The 19,543-nt window shown below is 37.5% G+C and overlaps 2 protein-coding genes across 3 annotated transcripts in view; both read right to left on the bottom strand.

Annotated features, from left to right (window-relative positions):
• Positions 1-19,543, bottom strand: part of LOC101719498 (olfactory receptor 5P1) — a 104,043-nt gene that overhangs the window by 8,801 nt on the left and 75,699 nt on the right. The window lies entirely within an intron of this gene.
• LOC101700925 (olfactory receptor 5P76-like) lies at positions 3,410-6,518 on the bottom strand. The gene is made up of 2 exons (XM_004851771.2): positions 6,331-6,518; positions 3,410-4,463 (listed from the first exon to the last, which is right to left on the bottom strand). Exon 2 carries the CDS (start codon positions 4,432-4,434, stop codon positions 3,490-3,492), a length of 945 nt encoding a protein of 314 aa, XP_004851828.2. The 5' UTR covers positions 4,435-4,463; positions 6,331-6,518; the 3' UTR covers positions 3,410-3,489.

Raw genomic sequence — 19,543 nt, 5'->3', positions numbered from 1 at the left:
GAAAGGGAAAAAAATGAGGATATGAAAGTAGAAGGGAGACTACTAAACAAGAGGAAGGGAATCAGTAGGAAGTGGGAGAGGAGGGTTAAAGAGACCATGGATGTTGGGCACAGAGGCACATACCCTTAATTCCAGTACTCTGGGAGGCTGAGTCAAGAGGATTGCAAATTGGAGTCCAGCCTGGGTAATTTAGAGATTTACTGAGGCCTTGTCTCAAAATAAAAATGAAAAAGAAAAATGCCTGAGGATATGTCTCAGTGCAAAGGTCCTGGGTTCAATAACCAGTATCTCAAATGGGAGGGGTGTTAGATATGATCAAAATATATCCAAGTACAAAACTGGCAAAATAAAACCCATTATTCTGTATAATTAATATGAAATTTAAAAGGAAAAAATTAAATAGAATTCCTTATAATTAATCTTATGTTCTTATCAATATCTACAAAATCTAGAGATATATTCCCTTTTACTTTACTTATGTATATTTCTGTTTATTTTTGCATGATAAGACCATAAAAATCACAATAAAAAAGAAATAATTGACTATATTGCTCCAATTGTGTATCGATGCTTTATTTGATTAATTTCTGTCCTTAATTTTATAATTATTTTCTTTTTATATGCTGTGTTTTATATCACTATCCTTCTTTACCTTATTAAAATGAATAGAAATGTTATTATATTTAGCATTAGTTTAGTATGTGAATTTGCTTATAAATTTCCCTGTAAAACTGCATCTCTATCACAATTTTTTGTTTGTTTTGTATATCCTTTTATTGGTACATTTTAGGTGTACAATATAATGACATTCATCATTGGAGATATGCACCTTTACACACTCTCTAGGTTCTTATTTTTCCCCCTTCCCCTGCCCTCCCTTCAACCCCTCCATCCCTCCCTATTTACAAAGACTTTGTTTCCTTTTTTTCATTTTCTCATGTTAATTCAATTCCCTTCTTTCCTTTCCCCTACCCCTCCCACTTCCCCTTCTCTTTTGCCCCTTTCTTCCTATTTCACATTATCTATTATACCTTTTAGTCCTTATTTACACTTTCAGTTGCTCATACTAGAGAAACTATTTAGTATTTACACATGTATGTCCTATTTATTTCACTTGAGTATCGCCTCAATGTGCATCCATTTAGCAATAAATGTCTCTAATTTCTCATTTTTGATGGTTGAGCAGTACTCCATTTTACTAAAAAAACCACATTTTCTTGATCCAGTCTCCAGTTGATGGACATTTGGGCTGTTTCACAAGGGTTTTTTTGGTACTGGGGATAGAATTTGGGTCCTTGCACTTGCACAGCAGGTGGCCAAACCACTGAGCTAAATCCCTGACACACAAGTTTTTATACATAGAATTTTTCTTATCAGCTGTTTCCTAAAATCTATTCTGATTTTCTTCTTTGATCTATGGAATATTTAATAGAGTATTAATTCATTTATCAATAATTGCAATTTTGATTGATTTAATATTGTCTGCTGAGGTTCATATTTTTCACCTTATGCTACTTAAAAATTGATGTAAAAATTTATATTGAAATATTAAATCATTACCTTTTTCATATGATTTAACTAAGAAGCAAACTTTAGTTTTTTCTCAGCTATTATTTTTCAGAACCAAAGGGTGAACATGTGCCAAAAACATTAATGTAGTTATGGGCAAAATTGTATATACTCCATCAATAGCCAAAAAACTTGTAGATATAATTTTGTTAAACTAATATTTTCAGTATAGTCACAAACTGAACTAATATTTTCCTCATTAATAAATATATGGCTTTGGAAAAGGATTCAATAACTGCACAAAAGAAAAACTAGGCAAGTGTAAAGACTTTAAAGATATTTCTTTTATAAAACTTGAAGATGTTCTATAATTTCTTGGAGAATCCTATACTTGGCACAAAGAGCAGCTACTCATTTCTCAAAGAACACTATGCAGAGTTCTTATGATCTACTATTGTCCAGTATGAAATCCCTAACAGTGCATTTGTTCAGAATTCTGTATTGAAACTGTATCACATGTTCGTTTCTGAAGTTTGCAGCTTTTATTTGAAAATTGATACCCAAGACATTGAAGGTAAAATGACATGATTTACATTGTAATTTTGGCTAAACATCATGTCACATAAAGAGTTTTAATATCTCTCATGACAAGTACTGTCCCCTTTAGGGTAAAGGGTTAACAAAATATTCTTACTTCTCTAGACCAAATTTCATCTTGGATAAACCTGATAAGGTTATTGTACCTGGTTCTTTCTGCAAAAGATGGTATTTGTTCCAAAAACATGAAGAGAAGAAAGGAAGGAGAAATAAATGTGATAGCTGTCAGCATTGTGAAGGTTGATGATATCTGGCTGGGAAGTAGTCACACGTAGGTCCACTGAAACAGGAGACCTGACCATAAGTCACTCTAGAAGTTTGCTCTTCACGGGATCACAGTCATACTACTAGCTGAAATCTCACCCATGAAATTACTATTTGTGTTTAACTCAGTCCTTGATAGATCAGGAACTCTGCTCATTTCAGCAAAGGAGCTCACCAGTTTTGACCTGACAGGAATTCCCAGGTTAACAAGAAGCAGCTCATCCTGTGCCTTTCTACAGACCCTATGGTTAGACTGGAGCCACAAGCCAGATACAAAGACCAGAATTTTCTACATCCCTAATGCTCATCCCTCACAGACAACCTTTCTGCAAGATGATCATTTCTACTCAATTGTACTCTCTGGTTGCCCTTTCTCATATCTCTTAAAGTATTCTGAGTCATAGCTACAAGAATCTGGATCAGCTGATTTTAAAATGGAAACATCCTAAAGGAGTGACACATTACTTAGTTTTCCATATGCTATCAAGTACCTGAGATAATCAAATTATAAAGAGAAAATGTTTATTTTGGAGGTTTCAGTCCATGGTTCGATGGCCCCATTGCTGTGAATCGTCATGGGACATCAGGGCAGGAAGGAAACCACTCTCTTTATGGCTAGGAAGAAAGGGCAGGAAAGAAAGTGGGTAGAGTTCCATTATCCCCTTCTGAGGCATACACTCAATGACCTAAATTCCTCCAGCCAGGCCTCAATTCCCAAAGGTTCCATCACCTTCCAATAGTACCATGTTATGGGCCAAACCTTTAACACATAAGACTCTTCAGGGACCCTTAAGATCAGAACTACTGCAAGGAATAATAATTTTATGGCACAGAACAAACTTTGAAAAAATATGAAAACAATTTTAAAAGGATTTCTAGCAAGTATTGTTTCATTCAATTTGTGCTTTAAATTTAAATTTAGTTTTATTAAAAGTAACTCACTATAAGCCTCTCATTTAATGACATCATCTGAAAAAGGGACCCTTATATTAACCAAAAAGCTCACATTGGTTAATGATATACACAGAGATATGTAACAACCAGAGACCTTGTTTCCTTTTATTGGTATATCTATGTGAATTTGTTATCATATCAAGTTTTATGAAATAACAGATGACACTAAGAAAATGTTTTCCCACAAAACTCTCTCTTCAGAGCCCCCTTAATCTCCTTGTTCCTGAGACTGTAGATGAGAGGGTTCAGCATGGGGATCACCACCGTGTAGAACACAGATATCACTTTGTTCTGGTCAGTGGAATAGATGGACTTGGGCATCACATAAATGAAGAAAATGGTTCCAAAGTAGAGAGTCACTGCGGTGAGGTGGGAGGTGCAGGTGGAGAAGGCTTTGTGACGCCCCTCAGTGGAGCGCATCTTCAGGATGGTGATGAGGATGTAGATGTAGGAAATGACTATGACAAACACTGTGAACACCATGATGGAACCAGCTGAAAATGAGGGAACAATTGCAGGGATGCTGACATCAGAACAAGAGAGCTTAACTAAAGGAGTAAAATCACAGAAAAAATGATTGACTTGATTGGGTCCACAAAAGAGTAAAGAAAAGAAGGAAAGAGTAAAGGAGGAAGCATTAATAAAACCACCTATGTAAGTCACCACAAGTAACTGGACACAGACTTGTGTGGACATTTTGGTTGAGTAAAGCAATGGGTCACAGATTGCCACAAAGCGATCATATGCCATGGCAGCCAGAAGGAAGCAATCAGCTGTCCCGAAGAACACAGCTGAGCCAAGCTGGATGCCACATCCAAGGTAAGAGATGGTATTTTTTTCCACCAGGAAGTTTATAAGCATATTGGGTGTGACAGAAAACGAAAAGCCTATGTCAGCAAAGGCCAGATTGCTAAGAAAAAGGTACATGGGATGGTGGAGCTGAAAGGAGAGTCTGATAAGAATGATTATGCTGAGATTACCAGATACGGTCACCAGGTAGATGCACAGGATGATCAGGAAAAGGATGACTTGAAGGATTGGATCATCTGTCAAGCCCAATAAAATGAACTCTGTCACCTCAGTGTGGTTTCCAACAATTAGCATATCCATGCGACAATGTAACTGCTGACAAAACAAACCTGTGATTCAAACAATACATTAAAGAGCTTATAAATGTGATGGCATTCATTAACACATATGGAATGTCATTATAAATATACATAATTACCAGTATATATTTATATGCAGAGATGTGTCTATCTGCAGTATTAAATTTTATATTTCAATGACTATTAATAAAGATGAATTTATTATATTTCAGAAAAAAGAATACAGTGGTACCTCAGTTCGTGAACTAAATTCTCTCTGCAATTCAGGCCACAAACCAAACTGGATGAGAATCAAACCAAATTTCCCCATAAGGTCAACATTGACCCTAACCATTGAAATTGATTTGGTTCTCATCCGACTTGGTTTGTGACCAGAATCATAGAGAAAATAAAGTTTGTGTCCCAAGGTACCACTCTATCTATCTATCTATCTATCTATCTATCTATCTAGTTCATTATACTTTTCATAAAGTAATATTTATTTATAGATAAATGAAATCTAAAAGACATTATGAAACGTAAAACATTTCATGTCAGGTGATAAAGTCAAAATATAAATCTCAGGAAGTCTGACTGTCCATTTCTTTAGTAACTATAATAATGAAGTTAAATAATAGCATGATATCTGATACACTGGGCAATGAGTAGACAACAGGTTCATGCAAGTCATTTTGTAGCTATTGTGTAGAAGAGATATGTTAAGTGAAATAAATCAGATACACGAGTTTAAATACTGCATGATTTCTCTTAGATGAGAAACGCAAATTATAAGTAAAGAGCAAAATAAAAGACATATAACAGGAAGTAGGCAGATAGATTTTTCTCAAATGGGAAGGGCATCAAGAGATGAAGGGAGCAGGAGGGAGAGGAGGAAAAGGGCATAAAAAAGGAATTAAGATGTGTTAAATCTATGTACCAACTCCACATAAAGGATGTAAACATTATGGACCACAAACATGTACTAATTTAAAAAGAAGAGATATGTAGCTTTTTATGTATTTCACAAATATCTATCAGTTAAATATGACTATTTTTAGAAGAAATTAAATTATTTCTGATACTGTAAGTTTATAGGTATTTAAACTAGTGTTACAAATGAAGTAATCTACTATAGATTTACTGGATTTTTAAATATATTTGAACTGGAAAATATTATTTTACTAAGTAGTTTGAAAAAATCAAAAACCAATTTAAAAAAATAGAATTATCTGCATAACTCAAATCACTTCCTACTATAACAATGATTTAATTGGGATTTGTAGCGTTCAATAACATTCCTTTCAACAAAATATTCAGCTAAATACAGTGTAGGCTAAAGATTAGGAAGGACCAATGAGCTAGTGGCCAGGTCAACCCTCATCTCAGAATTTTCTAGGTATTAAAAACCAAGCATTTTCTAATGCTTACCTTGAATCTAAGCATCCAGATACATGAACCAAATAAGGCTTTCTGGAGTGTTTTACATCTTAACATTTTTAATCTTCAATTTAAATATTTACATATCAATATATGCCTCAAATAACACAAAGCTAGTGTTTTGTTTTTGTTTTTGTTTTCGTTTTGGTACCAGGGATTGAACTAGGGATTTTGCTCTTGCCAGGCAGGTGGCAGAACCACTGAGCTAAATCTCCGGCCCCAAAACTAGTGTTTTAATAGACAGCCAAGTTTGCATAGTGCTGGAAGACCCTAGCAGGGTAACTTGATTGTGACTGTTTTTCACCTGAAACTGGTGGTAGAAACAGAGCGACTCGGCCAAAATTGCTCACTTGCTCGTTGCTTGACTATACCTGTTCTATTACCGTACAATTGCTTGTGAGTACAGATAACTTTAGAGAGTAAGGTTTTCTCAAATATTAAATGAAAACCAAAACAAATTCATTGACAAAAAAAAACTTACCTCCTAAAATAAGTTATTCGTTTTTTTTGTAACAAGTCAAAGTCATGGTGATTATATAGCTTTCTTTTATTTTTATTCTCCTTTGGGGATAAATCTCTGAAGATGCTAGAGATTCAAATGTGAATTCAAAAGCATCATGAAGCATCCTTATTTTCTGTAATGGATAATGAAAGGTCAATTAACCCAAAAAATCTTTCAAGATTCTGTCAATCACAAGAAGTGAATTTAATCTTTTGTTTCTATCTTGTTTCATGCACTGCTCTGTAACATTTTAATTATTTCCAGAGTATAACATAACAAATGCCATATAAATAAATATTAGCTCCCAGTATAGTTTAATATTTCTAATTTTAAAATTATATAAGGTTTGGGTCTAAATTGCTATCATTAGCTTTAATCATTCAATATATATTAATATTTGTAATCCATGCCATTAAAGACCTTGGGAGAATTAGAGGTGGAACTCTATGTAGGAATTTTAATAACAAAAAAATTTAAGACATATACATAAATTCCCAGAGCAGTGAGAAGATATGTGCCTTGAAAGTTGTATACAGAAATACAAATAAAATGAGATTTGGAGGAATGCCAGATGTCAAAGTTTGCCTCTCTACTACTTACTTATGGTTTATCTGGATCATGGTGAGACTCAGGAATCCTCAATTCCAAAGACTCAATTTTACTCTAATTTTTTTTTCTTGTTAATCCTAATTTTAGAATTTCCTGTCTAATTCACAGTACCTCAGTGAAGGACTGAGTTTACCATAACTAAGTTAATTAGAACAAATATTTTCGCTCACTTTATGTCAATAACTATGCTAAAAAGTTTACATATATGTAGTCCTCACAACAGTTTTTGGAGATAAGTGCTTTTAGTGTCCTCATTTTCAGATGAGAGAACTAAGACTGAGGAGTTTGAACAACTTCTATTGAGTGATTCCAGCTCACACTGTCAGATTTCTGATTCAACTACTGTCTATAACAGTCTTCTCTTTTATGCTCTGAATCCCAAGACTTTCAGGGAAGCATTAGGAATCAGTTCAGTCTACGTGTAAGCATTTTCTAGATGCCGAAGGAATTAAAATCTCTGAGCACACACCCAAATGATGGAGGCTGGAATTCCCTTAACACTCAGAGGGAAAATTCAGGAGATCTTCTCTGAGTTTCTCATTTGTGCCAATAGAATTGAGATCACCTGTTCCACCAGTGATCTTGATTATAGTATCAGAAAAATAGATATTAGGTGGAAAATTTGAATATCTTACTGGCAGGAGTAGTTAAGGATCTAAATTAGTAAGTACTTGCTTTAATATACACATGTATTATATTCTTTTTAATTCCTTTAAAATACATAACACTCACCACAATTTTAAAAATTACTTTCTGGATTCTTTATATAAACAGAAGTTAAATATACAACAATTACAATATAAAGGTAGCATAGGGAAAATACATATAATCTCTTGGGATTTTTATACTTTGTGTAAATTATTACATTATCAAGTCTTGATAAATGTGAAGATTTAGGAACCTAAATTATAATCCTGAGAGCAATCATTTAAAAAGTAATGCAAAGATGTCTGCCTCATCAACAGCAATGAAAAAATTAAAATAGATATTTTTAAAATTCAAATAATCCAAAAAGAATAAAAATAGGAAGAGAGAAAATAAAAACTTGATAAAGAAAACGAACATTTTTCTTAATGGTAAAATACTGAATAACTAGGTCTGGAGATTTAGCTAAGTGGAGCCACCACCTGCCTTGCAAGCGCAAGGTCCTGAGTTCAATCCCCAGTACCAAAAAAAGAAAAAATACTGAATAACTTCCATAGGTATTCTAAAAAAAATAAGAAACTTAGCCCTTGCTACTTCCTTTCCTTTGACTGCTTTTTGGTGTGTGTGTGTGTGTGTGTGTGTGTGTGTGTGTGTGTTTCAGTGCTAGAAATCATATGTCATATACAGGGCCTGATGCATGCTAAGCAAGTGAACAACTACTTAGCTACAATTCCCTACCCCACAGCCTCACCATTTTTATTCAGCATTGTAGTGGAATTTCCAAATACTTAAATCATGTAATATAAAATAATGTCTTTTAAAAAGCACAGATTCACAGGTCCAGGAATCCAGGAGTGAGATTAGAAATAGTACCATTCACCATTAACCCTAGTGACCTACTAACAAAATTTTTGCTTCCCATTCCCATAACATTATGCTTCACTGTCCTAGAAGTCTTAGTTCTGGAGGGGGAAGGCTTGTACCAGGAGAAATAACAATGATTCCATTGAACTGGAAGCTACCACTACCCCCTGGTCATTTTGGACTCCTCATGCCTCTGAGTAAACAAACTAAAAAGAAAGTTGCCATGTTGGCAGGGGTAATTGATCCAGACTATCAAGAGGAAATTGAACTATCATGTTTACAGCATCATAGTTTGTAATAGCTAAAGCTTGGAAATGGCCCAAGTGCCCATCAACTGGAAGCTGGATGAAGAAGATGCAGTTGGGCCGGGGATTTAGCTCAGTGGTTTCACCACCTGCTGTGCAAACGCAAGGACTCAAGTTTGATTCCCGGTACCAAAAAAAAAAGAAGATGTGGTTTTTTTATAAAATGGAGTACTACTCAGCCATAAAGAACAAGACACTAGAGACATTTATAACTAAATGGATGCATACTGAGGCCATATTCTTAAGTGAAATAAATAGGACACACATGTGTAAATACCAAATAGTTTCTCTAGTGTGAGAAACTGAAAGTGTAAATAAGGATTAAAATGATGAAAATGAATTAGTAATTTGAAATAGGAAAAGGTCCAAAGGTATAGGGGTGGTGGGAGGGGAAGGGAAAAGGAAAGAAGGGAAAGAAAAAACTTATGAGAAAAGAAAAAAAATGGAAAAGAAATCTATGTAAATAGGGAAGGGTGCAGGGGGTGAAGGGTGCACAGGTAATGGGGAAAAAAATAAGAACCAAGATACATCATGTACAGGTCCAAGCACCCAATGATAAATGTAAATGTATTCTATACCTAAAATGTACCAATAAAAGAAATTTTTTTAAAAAAAGAGTATACTGTCCTACTGCTCCCCGCCCAGAGGTAGGGGCTTCTGAGTCGCCATCCCACCACTCCCAGCTCAGAGGAAGGGGCTTCTGAGATGCCATCCCACCACTCCCAACCCAGAGGAAGGGGTTTCCAGGTCACTGTCCATCCCATCGCTCATGGCCCAGAGGTAGAATTTTCCGGGCCACCATCTGTCCCACCACTACTGGCACAAAGGAAGGGGCTACTGAGCCACTGTCTCACAGCTCACAGCTCAGAGAAGGTGAGCCACGTGGGCACCAACAACACCCCCCTTGGGTCAAAATGAGAAGACACATAAATAAGTCTCAAAACCAGACTTCCAGACCACCTACAACAACCCCAAAGGGAAATGAGATGGAACACTCTGATACTCAACCACCTGGACCCACTGAACTGGCAAAAAAAGAGGATCTGGAAAAGATGAAATCAGAAATAATTTCTTACATAACAGTACAGATTGTGCTCATAGTGAGAGACATGATTAATAAATCTAGAGAGGAGCTGAGGAACATGATGGAATCCCAACATAGGAAACAAATGGAATCCATAAAACAGATGCAAACAGATTTCCAGGAGATCAAAAACTCCACTGAAAGTCTACACAGCAGAATGAGCCAATGTGAGGACAGAATTTCAGATATAGAAGATAAGATTGCAATTAGTGACCAGGAAAAGAAAAATTGCTTTAAAATTGTAAGAGACCATGAGAAATCAATCCAGCAGCTGGTTGATGATGCAAAGAAGAATAACATAAGACTGATTGGAGTCAATGAGGAAACAGGACAGAGTGCAGATGACATAAAAAAACAGTTCACAGAAGTGATGACAGAAAACTTCCCAAGCATGGGAAAAGAGCTTGACATACAGATAAGTGAGGCATATAAGACTCCAAATAGCCTTGATCAAAAAACATCTAAATATAGGCACATAATTGTTAGGATTCCAGAAACCCCACAGAAGAACAAAGTTCTACAAGGAGTTAGAGAAAAGAAACAAATCACACATAAAGGAAAGCCCATCAGAATCACAGCAGACTTCTCAACATAAACTCTCAAGGCAAGAAGAGCTTGGAGTGATGTATTCCAAGTCCAAAAGGAAAACAGCTTCCAATCCAGATCGATGTACCCTGCAAAATTATCTTCCAAAATGGATGGAGAAATAAGATACTTTCATGACAAAGAACACCTTAGGAACTTCAAGAATACCAAACCAGCACTCCAAAAAATTTTAGACAATATCCTAGGAGCAGACATTGAGGATTACAACCCCAGGAAGCACAGCAGAATGAACCCATTTGGTGTGATAAGAAATTAAATTTAAAGGGGGAGAATCCAACAAAAAGAAAAAGTCATGACAATGATAAGTGTATCAATACATATCAGTTATAACTATCAATGTTAATGGTCTCAATTCAGCAATCAAAAGAAATAGACTGGCAGAATGGATCAAGAAGCAAAGTCCAACAATATGCTGCATACGAGAAACACACTTAATTCAAAATGAAACTCACAGACTGAAAGTTAAAGGGTGGAAAACAATACTCCATGTGATGGGAACCCCAAAAAAGCAGGAGTAGCTATCCTCTTTGTAGATCAAGTAGATTTCAAACCAACACTGATGAAGAGAGACAAAGAAGGACACCACATCCTTGTAAAGGGAACAATCCAACAGGAAGAGATGACAATCATAAATATCTATGCACCAAACACTAGTGAACCCAACTATATAAAACAAATACTAATGGACATGAAGAGTCATATATGCACTGATACAATTGTAGTGGGGGACCTCAATACCCCACTGTCACAAATAGACAGATCAACTAGACAAAAATTAAGTTATGGAATACTAGAACTCAATCAAACTTGAACAAATGAACTTAACATGTGTTTACAGAGTCTTCCACCCCACAAAATCAGAATATACATTCTTCTCAGCTGCACATGGGTCATTCTCAAAAGTAGATCACATACTCATGCATAGAACATGTTTAAGTAAGTGCAAAGGAATTGAAGTTATCCCTTGTATATTATCAGATCATAGTGTGATGAAATTGGAGATCCATAGCAAAAGAAACTCAAAACATTTCATAAACACGTGGAAACTGAACAACATACTTCTGAATAACAAATCGGTCATAGAGGAAATTAAAGAAGAAATCAGACAGTTCCTTCAATTAAATGACAATGACGATACAACATATCAGAATCTATGGGACACAATGAAAGCAGTCTTACCAGGGAAATTCATAGCAGTGAATACACAAATTAGGAAAACAGAATGAGCCCAATGAAACAACCTGATGCTGAAACTCAAGCTTCTAGAAAAAGAAGAGTAGGACAAACCCAAAGCACATACAAGGGAGGAAATTATAAAGATCAGAGGAGAAATCAATGCAATGGAGACTAAGAGAATGATACAAAAAAATCAATGAAGCCAAGAGTTGGTTCTTTGAAAGAATCAACAAAATTGACAAACCCTTAGGCAACCTTATCAGAAAAAGGAAAGAAAAGGCCCAAATCCATGCAATTAGGAATGAAAAGGGTGAAATTACAACAGACACAGCAGAAATCCAGAGGATCATCAATACTTACTTTGAGAACATATATGCCAATAAGATGGAAAACACAAAAGAAATGGACAGATTCCTAGATACATATGAATTACCAAAGTTGAATGAAGAAGACCTAAAAATTCTGAACAACCCAATATCAACCAATGAAATTGAAAACATAATAAAAAACTTATCAACTAAGCAAAGCCCCAAGTCCCGATGGCTTCACTGCTGAATTCTACAAGACATTTAGAGAGGAACTACTGCCACTAATGTTTAAACTCTTCAATGAAATTGAAAGGGAAGTAATACTCCCAAATTCATTCCTGGAAGCAAGCATCACCTTGATCCCCAAAGCAGAGAAAGACCCAACCGAAAAGGAGAACTATAGGCCAATCTCACTAATGAACATAGAGGCAAAAATCCTTAATAAGATCCTGGCAAATAGAATGCAGAAGATCATCAAGAAGATCATACACCCTGATCAAGTGGGATTCATCCCAGGGATTCAGGGATGGTTCAACATACGCAAATCAATTAATGTAATACACTATATCAATAGAGCCAAGGACAAAAACCATATGATTATCTCCATAGATGCAGAAAAAGCATTTGACAAAATCCAACATGCATTTATGATAAAAACCCTAGAAAAAATTGGAATAGATGGTCTCTACCTCAAACTGATAGAAGCCATCTATGAAAAACCAACAGCCAATATCATACTAAATGGTCAAAAACTGAAATCCTTCACACTAAAATCAGGAACAAGACAAGGATGTCCACTACCACTGATAGAGCAAATTTAAACTATAGGTTAGTTATTAAGGTAGCTGAAGTAGAATAAGTAATGCATTCCTTTAAGATTTACCTTTCCCATAACTCTTATTGTTTAAAGTGATGGCTAACTGAACCTTTGCCCTGTAACCTAACTGTAGATAACACTTAAACTGGAGAAAAGCAAAGTAGAAATGTTTGGGTAGTTTACAATGTGTGTGTTTTAGGCGCCATCTGTTTGTTTTATGTCTGTGACTATAACCGTTAACAGGAACTAGTTGTAAAAGAGAAACAGAAATTTTACTAAGACCACCAGAAATGAGGTAATGGCTAAAAGAAGATGTAAAAGGAAATGTTAAAGCAAAGGACGGGGCAGACATTGATCGGATGAGTTTCTGGCAGTCCCCCTCGCTAGCGATTAAAGGCTTTGTTTTTTACCCAAATTCTGTGCCTCCATACATTTCTTTCTGCGATTCTGGAACATTTGGTTCCCTGACCGGGAATCGGGAAAGAAGTGGCCCTTTTGGGCATAGGCCCGAACTCCACTGGAGGGAGCGGCTCTCTGTCTCCTAGAAAGGAAAGGCATGCCCCTGGGACTAATTTTCTAGGCTCTCCAGCAGGACACAGAGACCTGCTCGCCAGTGGCAGATCACCCGAACCTGAGAATGGAAGACGACAGAAGGAGGGCTGCTGCTGTTGGTGTCTCATCTATCTCTTTCCTTGGCTCGGTGAGAAGTCCCAGGAAAACACCCCTTGTCATTAACTTTTGGTTTCATTTTTATTTTATTTGCTGTTCTGTAACTTTGGGCAAATACAGCACAGGGGCCTCATCACCCCTTGTGCTTTGCCATTTAAAAAGATAGTTCCTCCCATTTGTGTTGGTTCACATTGTGAACTTTGGGCAAAAATAGTGCAGGGGCCCGATTACCCCTTGTGCTTTGCCATTTGGGGAGGTAGCTTCTTCCACTCATTTTGGTTATGGTTAGGGGAGCCCCTGGGAGGGAATGTGATAACTTCTGAATAAATGTGAGTGAAAGGGTCCTGGATTGGAGAGTGAGTGGAATGAGCTGCTGAACAAGACAAAAGGAGAAGACACTTGCACTGCTTAAGGAGTTCTCCCTGAGTCCCAGAATTTGTATGCAGTCTGTCACAGAACTTCTGTGGTCATGTTTAACAAAGACAAAATGGTGAGCTTAAGGGACAGCCCACCTAAGCCTGAAGGGGCCTTACAATGGCCAAGAGGCCCACAATCAGGCAGAGGAGAGAGTGATCCCCCACATTTGTTTGTCTTGAGTCTCTGTACAAGGGTACCCATACACACACCAACACTCTGATCGGCTGATCGTGGGAACAGAAATACCTCATTCTACTGTTTTGAAATGCATGTTTAAGAATTTTTTTTTAAAGATTTTACTGGAAAGTATTGTATTAAGATGAAACCCCAAAAACTTAGAACCTTTTATGAGTTAGAATGGCCCATGCTTTGCCCAGCTTGGCCAGCTGAGAGATCCCTAGTTGAGGGTCTTGTCTGGTCTGTCCAGCTAACAGTCACCACCCCTGGATGGGAACATCCAGATCAATTTTCTCTGTATTGATTTATGGCTCAAATTGTGCCACAGAATGCCTTCTTGGCTTCATATGTGAGCCCTCGAGGAAAAAAAATATCCTCATCCTCCATCAGAAAGAGGACGATGCTGGAAAGAAACTGGTCCTTTCAGATCCAGAAGGAGAGAATTTTGACCTTCCCTCTCCTTTGGAGTTGCTAAGTTCACAGGTACAGAGGAGGTGGGAACAAAAGCATGAGAACTGCTTGACTTTAGTGCACCAGAGGGTGTATGCTGTAGTCAGACTCAGAGAGGATCGAATAGGGCTTGAACTCAAGTTGGAAAAAAGAATTGAAAAGAGAAAATAAGTAATGGATTAAAAACAGCTAAGAAAGCTCTGAAGGGCATAAAACAAAGCCAGAGAAAGTAAGAAATTTTATAAGAGAAATCAAGTTACAAATTTTAGCTAATTGATAAATGTATCGGTTTCAGTTTGAATTGATGTTTAATTGGTGTACTTAAAATATTTCTTGTACATTGAAAATTCTTCAATTATAATTATAGGGTTAACTTGCTCTTTTCTAAACTTTGTTGATAAAAAAAAAACCTCAAGGTCACTATGGTTCTATTGTCAGCCAACCAAATTTAAAGTGTAACAATATGAGAACAGAAAAGGGACACTTTAAAATTTTAACAGCTAAAGACAAGTTTGTGACAAAAGGTCTATAGTGAGATAAAAAATATTAAAAAGCTATAAGTAAAAGAGATGCAATTTTGATATAAGAAATTTTGTATGTTTGCCTGTTAGAAAAAATATACAAAACCAGAAGGTTTAGCTATGTCAAAAGGTGTGCAAATAATATTTATCAAGAAAATAAGTATGTTTGTTGGTTTCAAGATTGTTGTGAAAAGTTTAAATATGTTTACATTGGTTGTCAGCAAAGGGTTAAATTCTAAGTATGTCACTAATATATGTACATTGGTCATCTTCAAAGGGTTTAAGAGCCAACAGGTTACAATATGACCTCCTCCTTTATAGTGAGTTAGAAAAAAACTGTTGGGAAAAGGCACAAATATGTCAGACCAAGATGCGGTATTTGAGATTTGACTTTAAAAAGGACAAAAGGAGGCCAGGTCCAGAGAAAAAAGTCATTTATTCTCTGCCAAGACCCCTCCAAAATGCTTCAATTATTTGATTCCATCTTTGTTACCCATTGTCCTAGTTGGGAGGACTGTAAAGAACTTTGTAGAACTTTGTTAACCCCTAAAGAAATGCAAGACTTTTAGGGGAAACTAAAAATATTAATGCCACTAGAATGCCAGGTGATATGCAGAATCTAGATGCTTGGCATGAAGAGCAATTCCCAGTAAATGTGCAGCCTGATTGGGATCCCAATACCCAAGCAGGAGAGGAAAACTTGAGAAATTATCAGACAGTCCTTTTAGCAGGAATGCGGGCTGCAAGTAAAAGGCCTACAAATATGATTAAAGTGTCAGAGACCCAGCAGGAGCTGAATGAGAGCCCTGAGAAATTTTATGAGCAGCTTTGTGAGATCTATAGAATATACACACCATTTGACCTGGCAGTTCCAGAAAACCATCAGCTAATTAATACAACTTTTGTAACCCAGTCAGCACCAGACATTAGAAGGAAAATCAAAAGGCAGGAGACTTGGGAAGGCATGAATATAATGCAATTGTTGCAATTAGCTAGGAAAGTGTATGTGAATAGATAGACAGTGAAAGAAAAAGAGAGATCCAGGAAGGAAGATGAGTGGGATCAGAGGAGAGCTCCTTATATAGCAGTAGCTATGGGAGCCAAGGAAGAGAAGGAAAAAGAAAGACAAGGAACAAAAGTAGAAAGAAGACATAAGAAAGGTTTTTGGTGTGAGGACTTAGAGTCTGACCACTGTGCATATTGCAGAGAAAGGACATTATAAGAATAAGTGCCCAAGGCTCAAGGAAAAGAAAAAACAAGACTTGAAGGAAAGGAAGGATACTGGCACATTATTGCCTGTGATAGAAGACAGTGACTCACACAGACTGGGCTCAATGCAGCTAGGCCCCCACAAGCCCATAGTTGATATATAGATAGGGGGCCAAAATATGTCCTTTATGGTGGATAGTGGTGCAGAACATTCAGCAGTAACAGCTCCAGTTGCCCCTCTGAGTGGAGAGCACATCCAAGTGATTGGTGCCACTGGAATTTCAGAAAAGTGCCAGTTTTGCTATGAAAGGACACGTGAAATTGGAGGACATAAAGTGAAACATGAATTCTTGTATATGCCAGAATGGCCTATCCCCTTACTAGGAAGAGATTTGTTATCTAAATTGGGAGTTACAATAATTTTCACCCAATGAGGAAATGCATCTCTGCATTTAGACCCAGGAAGAGATCTCATCATGATGGTAACAACTAAAAGAAAGGATGAATGACAGTGTTACAATGTGAATGATGTTTGCCAGGCTCTGCAAGAGTTAAAAATTATATTCCCTGGAGTATGGGCAGAGGAATCGCCCCCAGGCTTAGCTAAGAATCATCCATCCATAGTTATAAAACTCAAAGACAATTTGGCCCCCATTGCTATAAAACAATACCCAATGTCCAGGCAAGCCTGAATTGGAATTAAACCTCATATCATGAGATTAAAGGAATTTGGACTTATTAGAGAATGTACGTCACCTTGGAACACCCCTTTGCTGCCTGTTCGGAAACCCAATGGGGACTATAGGCCAGTGCAAGATCTACGGGCTGTAAATGACAGAACAGTAACACTGCACCCAGTGGTCCCTAACCCATATGCTTTGTTGAGTCTGATACCCCCAGAAGCAGCATGGTTTACTTGTTTGGATTTAAAAGATGCCTTCTTTTGCCTTCGCATCACTCCCCTCAGTCAACCTATCTTTGTATTTGAGTGGAAGGACCCAAGTGATAGAAAAAGACTCAGTTGATTTGAACTAGATTGCCACAGGGATTTAAAAACTCACCTATGCTTTTTGGGGAAGCCCTAGCCAAGGACTTGGTTGCCTTCCCCGCAGAACAATATAGCTGCATCCTATTGCAATATGTAGATGACTTGCTATTATGTAGCCGAACCCAAGAGCAATGCTGGAAAGGCACCAAAAAAAGTTGGTGCACTTACAAGAAAACTGGACATAAGGTATCATGGAAGAAAGCCCAGATTTGTGTACAGCATGTTAAATATTTAGAATTTCAAATAACACAGGACATGCGTTGCCTAGGAAATGAAAGGTTATTAGTGCCATCCCTGAACCCCAAATAAAGAAGCAGCTGAGAGAGTTTCTTGGGGTGGCAGGCTTATGTAGAATTTGGATTCTGGGTTTTGCAGAAATCTTTAAACTCCTTTATGAAGTCCTAAAGGGACAGGAGGAGAATCATCTGCATTGGACTGTAGAACAAAGAGAAGCTTTTCAAAAATTAAAATTGACTTTGGCAGATGCCCCAGCCCTAGGCATACCAGATGTAAAGTGGTCTTTTACTCTATATGTGACAGAAAAATCATGTGGCCCTTGGAGTGTTTACCCAAGAAGTAGCCCCATGGAATCAACTGGTGGCATATTTGTCTAAGAATTTAAATCCAGTAGCAAAAGGATGGCCTCCTTGTCTTTGGGCCTTAGCAGCTTCAGTTCTGTTGATCCAAGAAGCAGACAGGCTGACTTTAGGTCAGGAACTGACTGAGCAGGTTCCACACATGGTCCTAGAACTGCTGAACACAAGGGAGCATCGTTGGCTCTCAAATAATTGGGTTACTCAGTATCAAGCCCTTCTGTGTGAGAATCCCTGCTTACGGTTTATTCCTGTAAAAACTTTAAATCCTGCTACCTTCTTGCACACAGAGACAGGCCCTCCCAATCATGATTACTTGAGTGTCACCCATGAGCTCTTTACCAGCCACCTTGACTTGCAAATGGCACCCTTGTCCGATGCTGACCTCATTCTGTTCATGGACGGGAGCAGCTTGATGGAAGATGGGGTTCATCATGCTGGATATGCAGAAACCACAAAGGATGGGGTGATCCTAGCCAGGGCCCCTTTCTTTTGGCTGGTTGGCACAGTGGGTTAGGTTCTGGGCACTCATACAGGCACTCCAATGGGCAAAGGGTAGAAAGGTAAATAATATATTTAGACTCTTACTATGCATTTGCTCCATTGCATGATTCATTGAGAGCAAGGTCTTCTCACAGCAGAAGGGAAGCAAATCAAGAAAAGACAGAAAATTGTACAATTACTAGAGATGGTGTGGGAACCTAGCAAAGTTACAGTAATACATTGTTCAAGACATCAGAAAGGCAAAGACTTCATTGCACAAGGTAACAATGAAGCTGACGCTGAAAGCCAAGAGACAGTACACTCAAAGCCCTGTTCTCACCACTCTGGAGCATGGTGAGTCAACACATGGCTGAAGAATGGGAGCACCAGGAAAGGCAGCATGGACTCTTTTGCTATGCCAGATCAGTACTGCTCTGAGTTTCTTTGTTTTTGAACTGCAGGTGTTTAAGCCTAGTGATGAACATTTTGTAACTTTCAAAATGGTAAAATGGGAACCAGAGGGCTATCCATTCACTGTATTCTTTGATGCTTGCCCAAGAGAACATTATGCAGGGCCTGGGGTAGCATCTGATTGTGGGAGATACTAGGTTGAAAAGCCATACTGTAAAGGAAGAACAAGGGTTTGGCTCAACAACTCGATTGTTGGAAGTGTCACCAGCAATTGTGATAAATGTAAATAAGGTCAATGTAATCCTATATCCATGAATGTGCCAGATCCATGGAATCCCATGTGGTCACAAGGAAAAATATTTCAGGTTTGTATAGGGTATCAGCCCACTGCCAAACATGGACCTCAAAAGACAAAGCCATAGACATTAAAAATCAAAAAGGTATGGCTCCCCCTGAGAGAGGAAAGACCCCTGCCATTTAAGAAATCCAAGCTATGCTGAAAGGACACTCTCAGAACTATACTGGAATAGATATGATAAATCTAATTGCTGATGCAAGCAAACAAGGAGCTGGCATCAGATTGCTGATTATGTGCTCCCTTAAATTTGATGAATTATGAAGCAATAGGAATATATACCAACCTAACCCTTGACATCACCAGAGCAGCCATGCACTCTTTTAAGATACCCAACTAGGACAGTCAGAAATGGGACTTGTTTCTTAGGACAGAATAGGAGTAATGAGGAAAATAATGAAACCTGCACCAACTTAGTCTTCTTGAATGAGGAAAACAACTGTGA

The sequence above is a fragment of the Heterocephalus glaber genome, unplaced genomic scaffold, assembly GCF_053883595.1.
Source record: "Heterocephalus glaber isolate CG9 unplaced genomic scaffold, H.glaber_assembly_v1.0 deba00001428, whole genome shotgun sequence".
NCBI lineage: Eukaryota > Metazoa > Chordata > Mammalia > Rodentia > Bathyergidae > Heterocephalus > Heterocephalus glaber.
The sequence above is the reverse complement of the archived record's forward strand: the minus strand, read 5'-3'. Positions and strand labels throughout refer to the sequence as shown.